This window comes from Sinocyclocheilus rhinocerous, unplaced genomic scaffold (genome assembly GCF_001515625.1).
Source record: "Sinocyclocheilus rhinocerous isolate Xijiao unplaced genomic scaffold, SAMN03320098_v1.1 scaffold1508, whole genome shotgun sequence".
NCBI classification, from domain to species: domain Eukaryota; kingdom Metazoa; phylum Chordata; class Actinopteri; order Cypriniformes; family Cyprinidae; genus Sinocyclocheilus; species Sinocyclocheilus rhinocerous.
In genome coordinates this window covers 711,100-732,811 of record NW_015660889.1, presented here as the reverse complement: position 1 = coordinate 732,811, position 21,712 = coordinate 711,100, and the positions used below count along the sequence as shown (strand labels likewise).

General features: G+C 35.8%; 2 protein-coding genes across 3 annotated transcripts in view; both read right to left on the bottom strand.

Moving 5' to 3' along the window:
* LOC107725840 (disco-interacting protein 2 homolog C) overlaps window positions 1-14,048 on the bottom strand; it is a 124,309-nt gene extending 110,261 nt beyond the window's left edge. The window contains exon 1 of the mRNA XM_016535240.1: window positions 13,672-14,048. Within this exon, the coding sequence (XP_016390726.1) occupies window positions 13,672-13,750 (79 nt within the window). The 5' untranslated portion in view covers window positions 13,751-14,048. The remainder of the gene's footprint in view (window positions 1-13,671) is intronic.
* Window positions 14,049-16,894: 2,846 nt separating this feature from the next.
* The window catches only part of larp4b (La ribonucleoprotein 4B), a 15,792-nt gene continuing 10,974 nt past the window's right edge, over window positions 16,895-21,712 (bottom strand). The window contains exons 12-17 of one of the 2 annotated variants that reach the window (XM_016535275.1): window positions 20,690-20,935; window positions 20,483-20,531; window positions 19,841-20,023; window positions 19,359-19,489; window positions 18,627-18,726; window positions 16,895-17,591 (exon numbers count right to left, since the gene is read on the bottom strand). In XM_016535275.1, coding sequence (XP_016390761.1) covers window positions 17,328-17,591; window positions 18,627-18,726; window positions 19,359-19,489; window positions 19,841-20,023; window positions 20,483-20,531; window positions 20,690-20,935 — 973 coding nt within the window. In that variant the 3' untranslated portion in view covers window positions 16,895-17,327. The remainder of the gene's footprint in view (window positions 17,592-18,626; window positions 18,727-19,358; window positions 19,490-19,840; window positions 20,024-20,482; window positions 20,532-20,689; window positions 20,936-21,712) is intronic. The other variant, XM_016535276.1, reaches the window with a different exon arrangement.

The window sequence follows — 21,712 nt, the reverse complement described above, 5'->3', positions numbered from 1 at the left end:
TGTTTTGTATTCATTTATTGGCGAGTGGGCTGCGGTGTGGCCAACTGAATGCGCTGCTTCTTTGCCGCTCACTGCACAGAACAGACGCCGAGAGAGGTGACACTTCTCCAGGAAAGTCAGACCTCGCGTTCGCGGGACAGCACTGGCGAAATCTTTCAACTGAACCATAGCTAATGTTTATCCAAAAAAGTCACTAGGTTTGTCAGTATGAATATTCTACGGAAAAAAGCCGCTAAAAGGGTCTGAAAGTTGCTAAATCTAGTGCTAAATTCACGCTCGTGAGTATGTGTGAGACGCTGGAGCTGATGGCAGGGAGTGGTGGATATTGTGGATGAGTTCTTCTGTGTCATCACGTTCTATTAGTTCTACAGCTTCAGTTTCGGAACTTTCACGCTTAGTAACACATACAGCTGTGCCCTCACCACAGTGCAACAGTGAAAAAGGACCCCCTTCAAACAGTGTCGCGTTCCGAACGTTGTTTAAGCGACATACACCGGTATTGCGGTATTTTAAAAATTCATATCATAACAAAAATAAACACCGGTATTCGGTATGAACCGGTATACCGCCCAGCACTATCTGTCAGCATCTATTGGAAAATATTGGAGAGGATACTAAATATCTACCCCACCACAGTAGTCCTGTTCTAAAATCTAGAAGGCCGCCTAGTAGAAAGCATTTGTGATGCCCGTTTCAAAAACCACACTACATCACCTGAACCAAATTCCAAAGAATTGTTGTAAATATAGTTAATGATATAGAGCAATCCTAGAATTTCCAGAATGTTCAAGAATTTATATATTTCATTCATATTTCATATATATTTAATTCAATACCAAAAAGCATTGATAAGCAAAATCATTTAATTAAAATAATAGTATAATAAATTAATAATATAAAATGATAAATATATCATATTTATTTTAAAATATGTAATAATATGAAATAAAATAATTCCATGTTAATGTGAGTACTGTGCTTTAAATTCAGTCAACTATGAATGTACTTATATTTCATTCAATACTGAAAAGCATATAGAAGCTAAATAATTTAATTAATAAACATTGTTATTATTATTGCTTATGAGAGTATAGTGCATTAAATTCAGTTGACTATAAATATTTACATTTCATTCAATAGCGAAAAGCATCTATAAGCTAAAAAACATTTTTTACAATTGTATTTACATTACTATTATTATTATAATATTATTTTTAATATTTTCAATATTAAATAAAATGATTAAATGTTAAATGCTTATTTGTTTCAATGCTGAAAAACATCAATGAGCTAAAACATTTAATAAACACAATAACAATTAATAAAAATAATTGTTTTTTAATGGTTTATTAAAATATTCTGTGATTAGCTTAGCAAAATGAAATATGTCCAATTACAGGAGCTCAAAAGTGAGTCAAAAGTAAGCAGACCAATTGGATTTCCAAATGGGCGGAGTCAAGCAAATGACAAAATGTACTTTCACTCATCACTTGCAGCAATCACTGCTGATTATTACACAAACTATTTCTCCTCTGAAAGAGATTTGAAAGAGATTAGCTGTCCATGTAGGTTGTAGATAACAACACTCACTATTTCCTGTTTTTTACTCTCTGTTAGCTTCATGTTGTCTCTCTGCGATTCAATTCCGTTTGACTCTCAACACAACATTTTTCTCAAATGTCCAACTTATAAAAGTGCCCCAGAACAAAATGTAAAAATCTCTGGCCGCTAAAACTTTAACAACCCCTGCTGCAGTGTCCAAAAACACAAAAGAACATTCTTTCCCAAGCAGGGAATGTGAAATTGAAAACAGTGAGCATTAGCCAACAGTTTGCTTTTTTATTTTTTTATTTTAGTCCGTGTGGAGAGATCCTAAGCAGAGTCTCTTTTAAATATGGCCTTCAAGCATCCCACTGCTGATATTCCAGAATTTGTCATTGATATATAAACTTGTACAAAGTCACATATTTGGCAGCTTGCCCCTGGCTAAATTCACGAGCTGCGGGTAACGGTTGGGAAGGGCCCGTTACAAACATGCAAATCCCAAACAGTGCCGTTCTAAATGGTATAAATAACAGAAATGCCTTTTATTCTCATTGGTCAGACAGGCATTTCTAATTACAGTTGGCTTAATATCCATGCACATTCTCCATTCCACACGGATCAAACATGCACCTCACTTGTCCTGTGTTTAAACAAATGGCCTACTAATCATTCAGAAATCATACTTGCTTTTAGCATAATACTAATACATGACCTAAAGGTCCCTATTTTACACTACAATGTCCTTGATTTCATCATTACTATACCGATTTGGAAGTGAAATCCCAGATTTGTTGCTGCAATTGATATTTATTCGTCAGTGTAATTAGTGAACATTACAGTCATTATAAGAAAGAGCTGAGAAGAGTAAAAAAAAATGAATATTGATTCTGGATGCACAATTTTTTTCAGGGTTATTATAGGTAAAACCATAAAAAAACATTTCTGTTACTTGAAATAAAATGTTAAATTAAATTAAATATAAAAATTTACTTATTTTATTTCAGCTAGATGTCAAGATGATGTCTTATTTTCATTTGTCTTGATGCACTAAAATAAATTAAATAAATATGAATAAAAAATTATATAGACATTTAAAAATACTAATAAAAATTACTAAAAAGAAAAATTACTAAAACTAACAAAAATCAAAATGAATACAGACAATATAAAAAACGTTTTTTTAAATCATAAATACGGTAGTATTCAGATACAGAAATGTAATAATTAAGTGTGAAATAACACTGCATAGTGTTCACTGTATGAATTAAATTTAGATTAATCTTTGTTATAGCTGTTTTGTTGTTTGATTAACATTAGTGACATTCAGTAGCACGTATTTATAGGCTGCTGTCCCTTTAAATCCGACTGCACGGATCCAGTATAATGATACACATCCGATTTCTTTCTCAGCTGTTTACATTCATTTAAAACATAACCGACTGCGTTTACGAGAATGATCGTCGAGACGGGTACTATTGACACAATTCTGTGTGTCTGTTCAAACATAAGGAGGAGATGCGAAAGACGAATCAACTCGGTGTTCGCGCGCCATCTGAAACGCGTCCCTCTGTGTGTGCGCGTGCGCTTTGCACGTGTGCGGCAGAACGGAAGATCGCTTCAGGTGTGAGTCAGACAGCAAGATTAGACGGCAAAGAGTTGTTTTCTGCAACTTATTGCACTTAACTCTTTTTAACGTCAAGCAATTCTCTGCTATATGCGTCGAACTAAAACTTTGACCTTTTGATTTAAGTAGCCTATTATTAAAATGATTCAGATATCGCACGCCCTTGCGATATGCATATGAGCTGCGTGCTGCCGGTACATGTACAGTCAGACAAATCAACGTGCACATTTATCAAAGACGCGAGTGCGCGTACAGTCGTGGAAAAAGAGGTGTTCGGCAGTTAAAGACGCGGCGCGTCTGTGGAGCGCACGTCATGCGAAACAATGTGCTCAGTAATTAAAGAGGCAGGGCGGCGCAAGGCTGCTCACAGCGCTTGGTCACGTGTCGCACCAGAACCGTTTTCGGAACTGAAACTTAGAAATTGCTCACGGTTCCGGTTCTTTTCAAAAAACAGAACCGGTTCTGAATAAGGAGTCTGCTACTGATCCGTGGCTGTTTACCACAAACACAATAGGTGCAGCTGCATGTCGTGCCAAATCTTCTCACGGCAGAGTCATCAGCTTGAGATCGTTTTTTTTAGATCGGCCTTTTAGAGACCGCCGATCAATCATCCCAACGTGATTATCGGCCAACGTGATTATCGGCCGATCGGTAGCCGATCAATCGGAGCACCCTTAGCTCTAATCATCAAAATTAAAACAAAAAAACTTTTGAAATGTTTTACTTTACATGTAATAAATCTAGAATATATGAAAGTTTCACTTTTTGAAATAAGTTACCAAAAAACTTTCACGATATTCTAATTTTTAAAGATGCACCTGTATATAAACAACAATTTTATCTCAGTGATACTAAAATAATACTGCTTGGCACAGCATCTTAAAAACAAGTGACGTAATGACCAAAATATTTATCCGATGCTTTATTTAAAGATGCAACTATTATAATAGAGTTTTAACAACCCTGACAATTAAAAACAATCCTGTAGAAAATTCTACATTTCAGTCATCAGTTTGTTCCTTACTTTCTCTCACCCATTTCCTTATTATTATAGCTCTATCTAGTATTCACTATGAGTGAAATTTTTAAAATGAGAGATGATACTGATCAATGCACTGTGGACAGATAAGAGAAAGGGAAGGGGTCTCTAAAGGCTTGGAAACACAAGTACATTGTTCCTGAGCAGCACTGTGATGTAAACAGAGGACTTGATTGAGACCACATGACTGCATTCCTATAGCAGCTTCAGAGACGCACACAGGAGATGGACAGTAAAACTGCTGTGGCTGCTGCCGTCCAGCTGTGCAACCGCTGTCTGTCTGCTGCAGGATCATGTGACTATGCCACTCTTAACACATGTCAGCAATTTAACATCCAGGACAGAAAATGTGAGTGGTGCTTGGCCAATGCAAAATGTTAGGGTATTACTTTAGGTGGTTGCTTACTGGTCTAAGACAAAATAGGTCATATTAGGTAGCTGTTGATTGGGTTCCTCCTTCAATTCATACAGGATTTTTTTTTTACCCATTTTATCGTCTTCAAACGCAAACGCATTGTCTTCAAAAGCAATACCACACTTCAACAACCAATATGAGCATGAAAAATAGTAAAAATGATGCTTGCTTGCTAATGAAAGACATTAATTATGTGTTGAAACAACATTCAAAAGTAAAAAATTTTTTTTTTAAAGAAAGTATTAGAATAATAATTAGAATGTATTACATTGATCAAAAGTGCCAGAAAATTTCAAATAAATGTTGTTCTTTTGAACTTTCTATTCATCAAAAAAAATCCTGAAAAAAATGTATCATGGTTTCCACAAAAATATTAAGCAGCACAACTGTTTTCAACATTTACAATAATAAGAAACATTTCTTGAAATCATTTTAATATGGAGTGAATTAGCATATTTGAATGATTTCTCAAAGATCATGTGATACTGAAGACTTTAATGGCTGCTAAAAAAAACAGCTTTGCATCACAGTAATAAAATACGTTTTAAAATATACAGAAAACAACTATTATAAATTGTAACAATATTTCACAATATTATATAATATTTTTACTAGCCTAATTTTTGATCAAATAAATGCAGCTTTGGTGGGCATAAGAGACTTCAGGTTTAAAAGGGATAGTTGACCTAAAAGTGATTATCTGTAATCATTTACTCAAACTCATGTTGTTCCAAACCTGTATGGCTTTCTTTTTCTTATTTGGAAATATTAAATTTTTTGTCCATACAATGCAAGATTTTCATTGGATGAACAGCTGAAACATCCATCTAAATATCTTCTTTTGTTTTCTGCAAAAGAAAGCCATAGAATTGTGCCAATTCTAGTGTTGCAAAAAAAAAAAACGTTTTCCTGAACACTCATTGGTCAAATAAACAGATGGTCCGGCCCCAAACTCACACCATCGCTTGAGACAGTGTTGCTGTAGTCACGATGTTCAAGCATACAGAGCACTATTTTAATAGCACCATCATGTTTACACTCTCAAGAGTTCTTGATAGTTGTCTCTGCATTTGAGGCTTGGATAGAGCAAGTACACATATCGAAACAATTACACACTCCAGCTTTAAGACCTAAATGTTACAGATTTTTTCAGAAGGGTTGAAGATTTCCATCTGAAACAAATCAAGCCTTCATTCTACATGTAGTCATCAAGATTCACGAAGGGCAATGCAGACATCTGTTACGTTTTAACACCAAACCCAACACATGTGCAGTCTAATGTGGTAAAATATTTAACTTATTAAACCCATTCAATGCCACTTTCACCTCCAATTACGAGTGTATCAAGGCTTAACGACTGAATTACAGCCCTTGGTCAGAATAGTTACCTTAAAACTCAAAACTACCTTTAAAAAAAATATTAGCACTGGAATCAAAAATAGGGCCCTATGATTTCCGCGATGCAGAAAACGCGGACAATATTGTGGAATCCAGTCATAAAAATGGAATTTACAGTATAACAAGGAATGTCACAACATTTGCCCAATTTTGGATGGATAAATCAAAAGTAGGCCAGTAGAATTAAATCAGAATGCGACATGGACTAGTGTCTGTGAATATTGAGCTGTGAATAGTAGATATAGCTACTATTTAAATATGAACACTGCATGTTCTGCGCATCTCTGTGTGAATGAATAGCGCAGACACGCGGTTTCATTTACTGTTTTCAGCCTCTGCCACCTCAATATGAGTACATGAACACATAAACAATCTCTAAAACTGCTCTGAGAGTCATCCATGAGCATTTTACCATTTCTTTTGAGCAACTGTCGTCATATCAAACAGAAACCTAAAGGTCTTCACAGCAACCCGTCAAAATAAACGTTCAGTTAACTTGAAGAAATTGTGACAAATATATTAATGTAATAATAGTATTGCTTCTAATAATAGCCTAATTCATTTTTTAAGGAATATTCACCATAATTTATTTAGCAGAAAAATTTAAATGCACAACACAAATAATAATAAATAAATTTTTAGAAAATCAATTAAATAGAGATGCTTTTGATTATTACAATTTAATGAAACCATTAAAATGGAATCCAGAAAAATAATGAAAAACACAGTATTTGGTTAAAAAAATAAATGAAACAATCTGAATTTGAGAAAAAAAAAACATTTCATAGGGCCTTAAAAAAAATTTTTTTGTTAAACTTTTAATAAATTGCGTAAGTTTCATGATTTCAATTAATCGGCCGGTGCTTTTTGATTAATAAAAATTTTATTTAACCATTAAAGGGGTCCTATTATGCTCTTTTACAAAGTCTTGATTTTGTTTTGGGGGTGTACTAGAACATGCTCTCATTCTTGGTGGTTCGAAAAACGCAATATTTTTCACATAATTTACATTATTACAATACCTTTCTCCCCAGCCTGGCACAAACCGCTCGATTAGTTCCGGGTTTGATGAAGGCCCGCCTTCTGAAAAACTAAATGTGTTGTGATTGGTTAGCTGTCCCAGTGCATTGTGATTGGCTAACAGCTGTAATACAGTTGAATTTATTTATACCATAGTCTCATAATTGAAGTGTAAATTCTGCAGATTACATCATTGTCCAGTATTGACGCACTCAACCAAGCATTCTAACCACAACCTCGACCCTAAACTTTGTAGATCTTTTTTATGCCCAAACATACACACTACACACTGACTTAAATTCAAAAAGTGATAAAGCATAATAGGACCCCTTTAAAACAGAGTCTAGAACAATTAAAATGAAAAAAAAAAACAAACGGAATGCAGAAAAATTTAAACGGAAAAAAACAGAATTTTGAAAAAAATTAAACAGAGTTTGAGAAAAAATAAAATGAGGCCCTAAAAAAACATGGAGTGTTTGGAAATGGAAAAAGAAACAACATACGAGTTACATCCTCAAAACCAGGACATGCTTCCTGCTATAAGGAAGCAAATGACGTTATTTCTGGAACGCATTATTTACAGCATTATGAAACACCAGTTGTCTCCCTTCCTATTTACTTAGCACATTTTCCTCTAATCGGGACAGACAGCAGGTTTGGAGGAAATGAGCTTACACCTTTCGCTTAGCGACGGGGTTAAAGGTCAACTTGAGCCGGATGTGGTTGCAGAGTGGTCAGCGGGCCGAACAGGCGCTCTTTGAAGCAGCTGTGTTCTCGAATGAGAGCTTGGTTACAAATGCAGCATTAAGTTACACAGTCATACAGCAAAAAATATGCACTCAATTCCCTGTATAAGAAATGTCCTCCAAGAGCAGGAACAGATTTAGCTTCACTGAAGCTGTGGAGCAAGTCAGCAAGGTGTGAAATTGTTTACTACCTTTCATAAGGCAATAAGTGGCTTCTACACTAATAAATGGTGCAAATTTGAAAGTTTATTAAGTGTCTGTGAGTCTCAGTCTATGAATAAAATCAAGCAGTTTAAGCTTGGACTGGAATGAAATGTAACAGTTTGAGCTTGTCCATACGTCTCCCTCAACATCGATGGCTCCAGTTATGCTACATCGGACTGATGAAGATTATCTCGTAGGCATCCGATGACACTCTTCCAACAGACACAACAACAACGAGAAAAATGACAATCCATGCATAACATGTGGGAAACTGGATGTGTACAGGCATGTACAGAACTTGTGTAACTCTAGTCTCGGTATCATATCGTTAAGGTTATTTGGCGGTAGAGCATGTTAAACATATGCTAACAAGATTTCCAAGTCTCTTGTGCGACTGCAATTTGTACAAGCTTGTGAAATACTATATGTTTGTTTAGATAAAGAAAAACAACTTTGTCTGATTAGTCCTCTCAATTAGATCTTAACATCTGCTTTGAGCGGGGAGGGGGGGTCACAGGGTCAACGGACAACAGTAATTGGATGAAAGTGGCGGATAAGCAGTTTGGAGGTCAGTCAGATGACATAATCCCACAAGGCTAACAGCAGTCAAAGGAGATTTGCGGTAATAGATCTCCTTTATCACGCTTCATGAAGATGCAAGTGCAAGTTCGCTTTCTTAGACGGTGTATCTCATGAAACCTGTCAAGAACGAGCCTTGTTTAGATTTGATCCCAAGAAAATCACACAAAATGTATATTTTGCATGAAGAAAACGAAGCCTGCATTGTGACCTAAGCACATTTTCCCCTATAAAATAAATCAATATTGTAATGTATCAGGATGTTGTATTTCTTGGTGATTCTCGTTATTAAAAAAAACATAAATACAATAGTAGTTTTTTTTTTTTTTTATATATATTAGCATAAATTAAAGTCAACACAACATATAGTCCTATAATGTATAAATATTTTAATATGGATATATATGTGTCTGTGTGTGTGTGTGTGTGTGTGTGTGTGTACATCAAAAACTACTTTTAATATATAGATACATATATATATGTATAAATATATAATTATATAATATTTGTTTAATTTAAAATAGCATTTGTAGATATTTAACATCAATGTAATAAATTATACCTATTACATTATTTAAATTAATTATTAAATTAATATTTAATGTAATATACATATATACAATATATTATACATATAATACATAGAATTATTTAAAGTAGTATTTGTCAATATTTAACACTTAATGTAATAGTCAATATGTAACACATAATATAATATATATATATATATATATATATATATATATATATATATTTATACAATATATATACAGTATATATATATACACACACACACACATATACACATACATTGAATTTTTTTTGCATTATGGTAATGAGAATTGGTGGATAAGATGAGGGAATGTGCCTAATTTTCATGAGAATACCACAATGCAAAAGAGATCCCAAAAAAGGCCTAGAGCTCATTTTCTTTATGCAAAATAGAATTTCTTAATGATGTGGGGTGAAATGTGACATGGGCACGTTCTTGAAGCTTCATGAGATTCATCCTAGAACACCTGAGTATAAGGCGAGGTAAAGAGGCATGTTTTAGTTCATTAACCTACATTGGGTCATGAGAAAGTTAGATGTACAAGGAAAAGAAAAAGCACACTGGTGTGATGCCGTGAACAGGGAAGTGCTGTTTAATATACATTTTTCTATGGAATACTCGGAGTGGGGTAAAACCGGGACTCGTGGTATTTGCTCCCACAGAGACTAAAGAGATGGAGAGAGGAAATGATGTCAGTCACACCAGATGCTACAGCATCTGTTCATAACTTATATGTGTAAACAAACCATACATTCCCTACTAAATCTTCACAAAATCAACCAAAAGCTAGCAAAGACAAATATAAAATTAAAACTGCAGGTAAACCAGTGAGATGCCGTCTGTCTGGCACAGCTTACGAATAATTTATGGCATTTAGCAAATGTCACGATCTCCCCATGTCCAAGCACAGGTGACTGGCAGTGACACAACCTCAGCACCGCTATCTTGCACCGCACACGGTGCCTCGACCCCACAGCACAGCCCCTGTCAGCTCTCATCAGAGCCCCTCACATACCTCACAACATTCCATCACTTCCTCTCTCTTCTGCATTTGCCATACAGCAACACTGACTAAATGCTCTAAAAATCCAGCTCCTTTAGAACTTCAGAATAAAACATTTCTTTACAGGGTAATACAGATCTATAAAATAAATCTACACTTTAGTATGGATCAGAGTATGTATATGTATATGAATATAAGACGAACGCGTTTTTTCAGATGTATTTCCAAGAAAAAAGCATTGTCTTATATTCGGGTCAATACGGTATATATTAATCAGTCATCAGTGTCACATGATCCTTCAGAAATCATTCTAATTTGCTGATTTCGTGCTCAAGAAACATTTCTTATTATTATCAGTTTTAAAACAGTTGCTGCTTAATATTTTTGTGAAATTCATAACACATTGTTTCCAGGATTCTTTGATGAATTTCATCAAAAGAACAGCATTTATTTGAAATAGAAATCTGTTGGACATTAAAAGTCTTTAGTTACTTTTGATCAATTCATCCTTGGTGAATAAAAGTATTACATTTCTTTAAAAAAAAATTGTAACAACCCCTAACTTCTGAAGTTCTGTATACACACACACACACGTACATATATTAATTGTACTTATACTACCTGACACTAATAAACTATTTCTACTTTTACTTTTGTAAAGAAAAATTGGTTCTTTGGAGAAAGTTCTTGACTTTTGTGATGAAACATTCCTAAGTTACATAAATCTGTGAATATTAAAGTCAAGGGTGCAAAATGATATCAACACACAAAACATAATAAAACATCTTCACATACAGATACAGTCATTTGTGCTGACATTCTCAACAGGCAAGTCCTCAAATCAGGGTCAGATAAGGGTTCTTTTCTCTTTCACAGCCAGCATGACCCCTGTTTAACAACTTAACCTTTTCACTTTCTAACAGTGTTACCCTGAGGGTGAAATGAGATCCATTCATCCTTCATTTGGCATGAACGAGACTAATACTGAGTTTGAAGAATCAGTATCCATTAAGAGTCTGCCAGCAAAGACAGAAGACCACTGAGAGAAACTCTCGACAATCTGGGGATGATATCCAAGCCATGTTACTCAAAATCAACGCGAACAAGCCTCACGTGCATGTAAAGGATGCATAGCATAAATAAAACGAGGTTTGACTTATAAATGGAGGCAGCAAAACACACAATACCTTTGTTACATTGTATACCAACTTTACAAACACAATATTGTCCTTAAGGGCATTATAGGTCAGCAAATCTTTCTGATGAGCAGACGTTTGGTAATTTCCAGGCCTTTCATCCTGTGCCAATACACTGAGATAATCAGCTCTCCATGAGCGCAGTGCTAAACAGCACCACAAGCTAAGCTGGGATGGCAAGGGATCATCTTTAAGTGAAGTTTGGCTGAAATTACGTTTGGCTCTGAATAGAACGCAAAGGAGGTGTTTGCCATTTGAACATTCAAAATAACACACACTGCCATTCTACAACCAATTAGCTACAACTACAAAAACTCAATCAAAAATCAATTAAAAATGGCTTCCATAAATGAAGGACTGGTTTACATGCTCTACTTAGAGTGTGTGAATTATTCAATGACTTTTGCGCAAACCATGAACTAAACGTGTAACGTTTTTGACATACCTGTTATGTAAATTTATACTAAAGTGACAAATTATGACATGACTTTTGTTTTATCGAAATACCATCCCATAATAAACGCTCGAGCAGCTGTTGCTATGGCTACCTCCTCAGGCAAACATGACTAATTTTCACGAATGTCTGTTTTAACAATTTACCAGCTGAAAATGTTTATTTAAAGAAATAGTTTCGGCTGGTTTAAGCTGGTCTCTCAGCTTCCAAAATCCCTCTAAAACCAGCAAACTAAATTAAGCTAAGTTTAAGCAGGTTTTTTGGTTACTGATACACTAACTCTTGACATGTAAAAGACAGTTTAGAACCCACAATGCTTTCTGTAAGACAGATGTAACACTAAACAAAGAATATCTGTGATTTATCTGCCCAATAAACCCACTGACTGTCATTTTTTAGATATAAAATTATGCTGTTTTTCGCTACACTGGTTGGTGCAGGCCTGCTGTCTGCTAGAACTTTGAGGCAAGGTTAACAAATGCACGAGCACTTATCGCCTTAAATGGTTCAGATCTACACACAGCAGACAATCGCACATGCCACACACACACACACACACAAACACATGATATTACAAAGGACCACCAGGCGCTAGAATTAAACGGGAAAAAGGAACATTAGCAAACAGTTCACTCAATTCCGTTTGCTTATGTCAGATGCCAAGATTCTCAAAATGATACACGATACAAATAGTACATGCCTGTGTTTCTGGCAAGAAAATTACCAGCTTTGAGCCACTAATAATTGGTTTGGCCAATACTGATACCATTAAGTTATTTTTCCCCTAACTAATACAATTTATTGGTAGACCCAATGTTAAACATCCAATAACCAATGAAGATCCAAGCATCGGTAAAAGAACAATATTTGTACAAATATTAATGAATAAATATGCATGAATATTATATGCATTATTACACACATTATTACATTATATATATATATATATTTGTAAATTGTGTTTTATAGTTGTAGTCCAATAATTGAAAAGTTGGGGGGAAATCCTATATATTTGCATTATCTGTCTTTTATGTTTGAAATGCAATAAAAATCTGGTTAGAAAATAGAAATGGAAACAGAAAACTATAATTAGAAAAGTTCGGGATTATTCGGCATCTAAACATAAAAATATAGGCTACTGTATAAGTCATAAGAAAAAATAATATGAATGTAGCATCAGACAGAATTAAACTTTGTTGCTGTCATGACAAGACCATAGTTAGAATTCATATTTTCAGACATCCACCATTTGATGTTTCTATATTCATAATTCCATATTAAAAGCCTCAATTCTATTAATATTAATATCTAATAATTATATCTGTGATATCCTGGGTAAATTAATTTATGCAGCATTAGACTGCATCTTTTTGTGGTATAAATGCAGCTTCAGATGCAGCTTTTGCAGCGTAAAGATGGCATATACGGCGATGCAATTGTGGGGAACTGCTTGTTTACCTAACTGCTGGTGTAGTGAAGACATTACACTGGCATAAATAACAACACAGCCACCGAAATTCAAAAATATCAACGGGTATATGAAGATTCCACGGCGGTATTTTGGCCGTTGGTCTCTAGGGACACGCATTTTCAAAATCCTAACGGAAAAAAAATCAATTCTGAAGTCTTTGAATGGTTTCCTCAAGGTCAAATAGATACATTGTAACAAAGAAAATGCGGCGGGAGTTACAGCAAACGAATGAACGAACGCCTTTATGAACACAACCTCAGCGCTGCTGCGGGGATAATAATTGGCTCCAACATCTGGTGTTGGTTGTGTTGGTATGGTGGTGGGTTTTGGGGTGGGAGGAGGAGGAGAGGAGGGGGCCGTTAACGTATCCTCCGCAACAACCGTATTGTCGAACGAAATAAGTCATTTAAAATGTCAATCATACCTTCGGATAACTCCAGCTCCAGCTCAGCCAATCTGGCCCGCACTTCCAATGGAAGGGGCAGCGCATCGCGGTCCGCCATTGTCCGTTCAAGGGGGTAAAAATCACTCTCGTCCTCTTTCTTCGACTCTTTCAGCGCTGCTGCCGTTTCTCCGCGTCGCAGCGGTGCATAAGGAGGGCTGCGGGAGACGCGTGTCCAAGAACGAACTGTTCGGTGCTCGGAGATTTTCTGTCCCTCTCAACGAAGCCCCGCCATATCTGAAGGGCTCCGCCGTTAGAGTCAGCAGTGTAAGATGTGGACTGTCAGTGCGGTGAAGCTCGCCAATCGGAACGGGGTGTGTGTGTGTTCGTCTCTCCAGCCCCTCTCCCTCTCTTTCTTTCTGTCACTCTCTCATGACGCAAGGCGACTGTGTTTTTTACAGCCGCGAGGGGGCGACAGAACGACTCTGTTTGTGTTTATGTTTCCATAAATAATCATTTCATAATGACAATACCTGTTCAGGTTACATTTATATTTGTTTAAATAAATAAACATGAACGTAAATGAAATTACAAATAAAATATGTTAAATAAAAAGAATCAGCTTGGATTTAAATTGATCAAGTGACAGTACATTTGAAAAAAAAATGTCTTAAAAATATTAAGCAACTGTTCTTAGCACAGATAATAAATGTTTCTTGAGCACCAAATCAGCATATTAGAATGATTTCTGAAGGATCATGTTACACTAAAGAATAGAATAATGGCTGCTGAAACTTCAGCTTCGTCATCACAGAAATAAATTACATTTAATATAAAAAAGTGTTTTGAGTTGTATTTTTTTTTTTTTAATGTTTCACATTTTTTAAATTTAAAAACAAAATCTAAATAAAAAATAAAACTTCAAAATAAAATTTAAAAAGTAAATGTAAATAATATTTAAAAATCTTACCAACCCCAAACTTTTGAACAGTAGTATATATAGCAATAATTGTTCTGTATTCAACAGATATATAACAAATAATCTCCTAATATTTGAGATCACATTAAAAAAAAACTGGATATTTTTGAAAGTTTTAAGGAATATCTGGAATCTTTACAGCTTTAAGCATTAAAAAAAAACATTTTACAGTGTGAAATCATGTCAAATGAAGAAATATGTAAGAAATCTGCACTATTTTTAGGTAACCAATCAGACATTTTATGCCATCAATCATGTGACTCTGCAAAAATGGTCAGATGCTCTTACTTCAGTTGAAGCACAAGATGCTGGATAATATGATCGAGTTTTATACAAACTAGTGGAGTTCATTAAGCTTGAGTGTGGTTTTCAAATAAAGCAAAAAGGTGACAAACCAAACACTAAAAGATTCATGTGCATTTTCTGTATAATATTTTGCTATTTATCTCAAATTGTTTTGCTGATAATATAACTTGTAATAAAATATTATCTATATACTCATAGTTTTGCATTAATACTTTAAGTGGTCGGTAGTTCAGACTGATACTGAAATGCACAAAGACCTGGAGATCTTTTATTCTTGTGCTGATAGGCCTACTGGTTCTGAAGCCTTAAACACAGCATCTCCATAAAGTATCACTGCTTATATTATGCCACCTTGTGGTCATACCGGTGGTGACCACAATATTATGCCAACATTGAGAATAAAAGCCAAGCCTACTTAACAAGCATACAATTTCTCATTAACATTTATTTATTTTTTTTCCATACATTTTCTCATAACCAATTTTAGGGTACCATTTTAACATTTTTCAATTATTTACATCTGTACAGAGAAAGCACACACATCCGAGTGTATACATGTACTACAGTTTAGACTACAAGCATTTACACAGAGGAGAACAAAACAAAACACTAATCCCATCTCAATCCCAAAAGTATTGTGCTACACAAATGTAGTGACGAAGGCTCCGTGACGCCTCAACCACATCATCCTTTTTTCTACACTTTGGGAATTGAAAGAAAGAAAACAACAAACAAAAAACCTCTAAACTGTCATCTAAAAAGTTAAGGCAGAGACATTTTTTTTTTCAAGTTTAAATAAAATTCAAGTTTTCAAACACTGTTAATTTATATGTGATGTTTCTTTTTAATTCGTTTCTTTTTTTGAACACCTTAAAGTTTCATGTAATGAAACCTTCGTTACTTTACCCATGGTATGCTTCATTTATTGATGGAAAAATTATCAGTTGCATTCAGAAAGTCAGAAAAATCAACAAAAAACTTTTTTTTTTTTTGATTAACCGAGGAAAAAAAAATACTCACAGGGAAAATACAAGAGAATATAAACAACATACGCCATGACGAACATCTCAAAGCATTCTGCACGTGCTCCACGCTGCAGGAAGACATCAAAACAAAACAAAAAAACAGACTGTCTCACTCGGCCCAAGTCGATTTCAAACTCCAATGAGAACCAATGAACTTAACTAATGAACAGCATGACCGAGAGTGACACTGAAACACAGTCTGCATAAAGGAGAAACCCCACAAAACAGCGCTGGTCCATGTGTGCTGAAGGCTCAGATCTTTTTGCTCTTGATGTATATGTCACTATATAAAATGTACACAATCCCACTCGTATAGTTGTGGTGATATGAAAGCGAATAGGTGAAGGTCATACGATAGACGTTGGTGCATGTCAGTGTCTTTCCCTTCGTTTCTATAGATAAAAGCACCAAAGTAACCATGTGACGAACCATAGCACCACACTGGGATAACAAACGGAGCTAAGAAGCAAATAATATAGCCATCTATCATTGAGATCACAGCAGACTAGGCACATGAACACTTCACCCTCGCAACCTGAGGACTTTGCAGTGTGAAGATCTTCCAGAATCGAATGAAGAGGCATCAGAGCGGATTCTTCCCAAACTATTGGCGAGTAGGGAAAAACAGAAAAGAAATGATACAGCAAACCAATGTGTGCCATTAAAAGGTTAAAAAGAAAAGAAGAAAACGTAAAAGAAAGCATGCACACAAGAACAGGTATACATACACCTGCTACAATATCACATCAGTACAATTTGATAGAGGATTAGCATGTAAAAAAATAATTCAGAGCTCAAAAAACAAACAAAAACAAAATCGTCACTCCAGTGCTGGAACATCCAAACATAAAAACGGAACAAAACAGATTTACACGAAAGTCTCACTCATGCAGTTGTAATGGCTTGGGCCGTCGAGATTCGGAATCGTGTCGGCACCAAGACACTCAAAGTTAGCAAAATTATATACATATCAGTTTAAAAAAAGGAAAGAAAACACACAAAAATAAAGTGTTTCAGGATCAGCACTATCCAAAAATCTGTATTTCCTCCCAACAGCACTACTTGAAGTTTTAACCCCAAAATAAAGGTGAGCTCTGACAAATGTTTTTAAATAGTTAATCTCCAACTGATGCTGGTTCATTAATCCCATTTTCCTTGGAAAACAACAAAAGATCTTGTAATCGAAAAACAAAACGACAGAAAGGACAACAAAAATATTCAGAGAACCCTTATGCACAAGTGCTTTTGTCTGTAGGCCCTGATTCCAGTGACAAGCTGTCTGTCTGTGTGAGACTGTGAGATAAGAGGGACTTTTTTTTGTTGTTTTTTTTGAGCAGCCCTGACAAAGTTTTCGTTCCCGTTCGGTCCTGGAAGCAAAGCCGAGGCCCTCAGGATTGGTGGAAGGAAGCTGTCGTGCCGCCGCTCGCTCGTTCTCCGGTGCTCTGATGAGGCTTCACTGTCTCTCTGGGACAAGTCGTCGCTGCAGATTTGGCAGGTGCGGGCGCTGATTCTCTGCATCTGCGTTCTGCCGAGTCAGAAGTCTTGATGTCTTCAGCGGTGGAGCTGAGAGGCCGGGGATCTGCTGACGGCTGCTGTGTTGGTGCCTCCCTTATCCTCTGACAGATCTCTGCGTAGCTTGGCTTCCGGGGCTCCTGGTTAAACACAAATCAATCAAATCAAATCAATCAATTTAGGTTATCGATTATGCATTATTGCATTGTGAAATGTAAATCATAATGTCATTCTTTGTAACCAAAATGTAGCATAGCAAGAGGCTTTAAACCATCTGTGTACATTAAAGAACATGAACAGGATCTTTTATCTAGAAGTCTCTTTTGCTCAGCAAGGCTGCATTTATTTAATTAAAAAATGCAGTAATATTTTCAAATGTTCTGTTTTAAAATATAAATTATTCCTGTGATGGCAAAGCTGAATATTCATCAGCCATTACTCCAGTCCTCAGTGTTTCTCATAATATACTGATTTTATGCTCAAGAAAAATTATCATCATCACTGTTGAAAACCGTTGTGCTGCTTTATATTTTTGTGGAAACTGTGATACATTTTTCCAGAATTTTGATGAATAGAAATTTCAAAAGAACATCATTTATTTGAAAAATAAATATTTATAAATTATATATATTTATAAATGTTTTACTTTCACCTTTGATCAATTTAATATGTCTTGGCTGAATAAAAGTATTCACTTCTTTCAAAAAAACTAATAATAATAGTAATAATAATAATACTGACCCCAGACTTTTGAACTTTAGTATATATCGGCTGTTAAAGAGTTTGAGCCAATCACAAAGAGCTGAAGGAGCGGATGCAATAGAGCACAACATTTCCATATGATATACGTTTCTGTACAACCCACAAAGCAGGTGAGGTTTTTCCAACTTTATTTTTTTTTTTAACTGCTGAATACCTGGTTAAAACACACACACACACACACTAGCCACCATCAGAGCTTGTTTTTACCATAGAAATTTAAATCATGGTAAAACAGCTCAGCAGTGTCCACCAATTGTACCACTTGGTCTCCTAACACTCAACTACATATATAATTATATAAACCTGAATATTCTGCTATAAAAATAAAATATACTCTAATTGTTTTTTACACCATTTTTGATTCAATTACTAAAAGGTTTGATTCCACATGGTGAGGCTACCTGGACACTTACCGATATTGGATTGCTCAGTGGTGCGGTTTTAGCAGCGGGTGTCTCTGAGCATTTCTCTGCAGGTGTCTGCATCTCTTTAGGTTTTTCTACAGTTGCCGGGCTGTAAAATACAAGAAAAACAAGCAGTCCATATATTACAATGTGTCATTTTCTACAGTTTTCCAGCATTTCATAATTCCCCCAGAAGTATACTTATAATATTAGTCAAAGTTATTCAAGTCATTTTACATGATTATTTTCTTCTGTACCTTTAAGACTTTATGTAAATGTTATTTATGATTAGCTGTCCTCATTCTATGTGAAAGTAAACACCACCTCTGCCAAATTGCTGAATATTACTAAATAAGTGTTGACAAGTAAAATTGGGTGTTTATCTCAATGAAATCTTGAAACACCTTTCAGAGTGCTGCAAGCTATTTATTTTGGAATGCCACAAATGAAAATATCCCCACAACATAACGGAATCCTGAGAAATCACACCGGTCACTGCGACAGCTGTAAAATTACTTCAGAAAAAAACATAAAAAATAATGAGGCTTTTCTCATGATTTAAGCCTGTAACATCCACATAAGCCAGTGAATTATTTCGTTTTCTGACAGTATGCTATTTGAAAGAACATATGGCTGAAATGCCATAAAAGTTAGTGAACATCTGAAATCACTTCCAACACCTTTAAGTGAAAACTGATTTGTCACATGTATTGATTAGTTACTCAGAATAAGAAAACCCACTTTGTAACGGCTGGAGAGGGTGAGTGTTGGTGGTCCACTGGGGTCTGAGCAGCAGGAGCAGGAGCAGCCTGCACAGATTCTTTGGGGGTCCCTGAGATCACACGGCTGGTGACCACATCCTTATTTAGAGGCTGTGGAGAGACAAAGGGGCCTCTGTGAAACTCCTACGTCAAGGACAGCATGAACAAACATAACAGCTGGACAGCAGGAACTAACACACACACACACTTACTCACTCTACAACACTCAAAACACCCAAGGACTTGTCATGGTTATGACTGACAGCAAGGTCTGCTGTGAACATGGCATTCCATGCACAAAGTTAAAATTCAAAAACCAAGAGCATTTGGTAAATTCTCTACAAATCGAAAATATAAGCCTGAAACGTTTTTCCTCTTCCTTTTTTAAAAGTCAAAAAGACAGTTTAATGCTGCAGCACTCAAACACAAAAGACACTCATGAAAGACTGAATGAAAGTCAACCTTGTCTTTAACTGCTCCAGTGACAATGTCAGACAGTCGGTTGTCAAGGTTGTTTTCAGTTTTTACTTCAGGTTTTAGATTTCCTGCGGCTCCAGGCAGAGGAGGGAAGCTGGACAGACCCAGCTCAAAGCTAGGGGAGGGAGTGCGCTCCTGAACAGGAGGGGGCGATGGTGTTGCTGCTCTCTGTTAAACACACAGGTTGAGATTGAGAAAAAGAGTTGAAACGTGTACAACAAATTGAGCCTGCATTGGCACATTTATTTTTAACTCTGACTAACTTTTGGCTATTCCTCAATATGCTACATTATTACACTGCACTACAGAAAAACTATTCTTATTGATCAATCGCAGCATACTCAGGCAACTGATATTTTTCTTTTTTACATGGATGTGCTAGTTTTATGTCTTTCGTTTCACTCTGGGTTCTTTTCGCTGTCATAAAGTAACTCAAATCAATATTTCATGTGCATTTATTGGTTTACTTGGCTGTGCAATAAGCAAGATAATGTACATTCAGCCCTTCAGGCTTGACTGCATATTATATTTTACTTGAAGTACATAGAGTTTCCTATCATAACAAAAGTAAAACTCAACAAAACATTTGTCTATGCAGTGTTAGCTGAAACAAAGCAAATGGCATACTGGAAACTTGTTGTCATCTCTTCTTTTCCTGTATCCATAGCCGCCCCTTCTTCAAAAGAAACAAAACCCAATCAAACAAACATGGAAAAACTTACCACCATTTATTAAGGAAACAGAGCTCTACGAGCTTTTTTCCCCATTTTGGATATGGTATTACAAAAATATGTATGAAATTAATAAACAGCTGGTGCAGATGTGCAGCATTACCTTCCACGGCCTGCATTCAGAGAGTAATCGGCTCCATTCACTTCCATTCGTCCACTTCCAACCTGGTCCCGGCGTGGATAGCCCGGACCGCTGGGAAGTCGAGGTCGGCTACCCATGTGATGAACCTGTGGAGGACGCGTCCCATTGGGAACTCTCTCCGAAGGGAAAGTAGAGAAAGCAGCAGGGTTTTCCAGCAGAGTGGTTCCACGTTCTGTTGTGAGTCGAATGTGTGTTTTGTTGTGGTTCCTGTTTGAATGAAAGAATGGTTACACAGCTGTTTTCTATTTTAATATATTTTGAAAAGTAATTTATTCCTATGATGCAAAGCTGAATTTTCAGCATCATTATTCCAGTCTTCAGTGTCACATGATCCCTTAGAAATAGGGTGACCAGAAGTCCCGTTTTTTAGTTTTATTTTTGGTGTCCCGACTTATTTTGAAAAAATCATGTTTTGTCCCATATTTCAAATTTTTTTTATGACTGGGTGATAAGAGAGAGTAGTGGAAGTGCTGTCACACAAGAACAGCCTAATCAAAGGTAACTAAGCTTGTCATAGAACAAAATTACCATCCAATCACAATTCGATATCGATTAACATGCAGTAAGTGAAAGCGGGACAGGCGGAATCACGCTGAATTACACACAACAGAAATGCTCTCTCGGCCACGCGATCCCAGTTCTGCGATCAGTTCTCCTTGCGCCTTAATTGTCAAATACACACAGCTGTCAAAATGTCCATCGTGTGGAGTATCTCACATAAATAGTCAGTTATGGCTTAAATTAATGTAAACAGGTGGGTGAAAACCGGATGCGTGTCAGTATATTACATTCATTCGGTCTTAAAGGGACAGCAGCCTAATTAAATACCTGTCTGTCTCAATGTTAATCAAACAACAAATATGCTAAATAAATGTATACATGTTAAACCTACTGTATTAGAAAAACAAGTTTATTTAATACTTAATTTGTGTCTATTGCATTTGTCTTATGGTTTGTAATCTGCTTCTTTATTTTTATATAAAA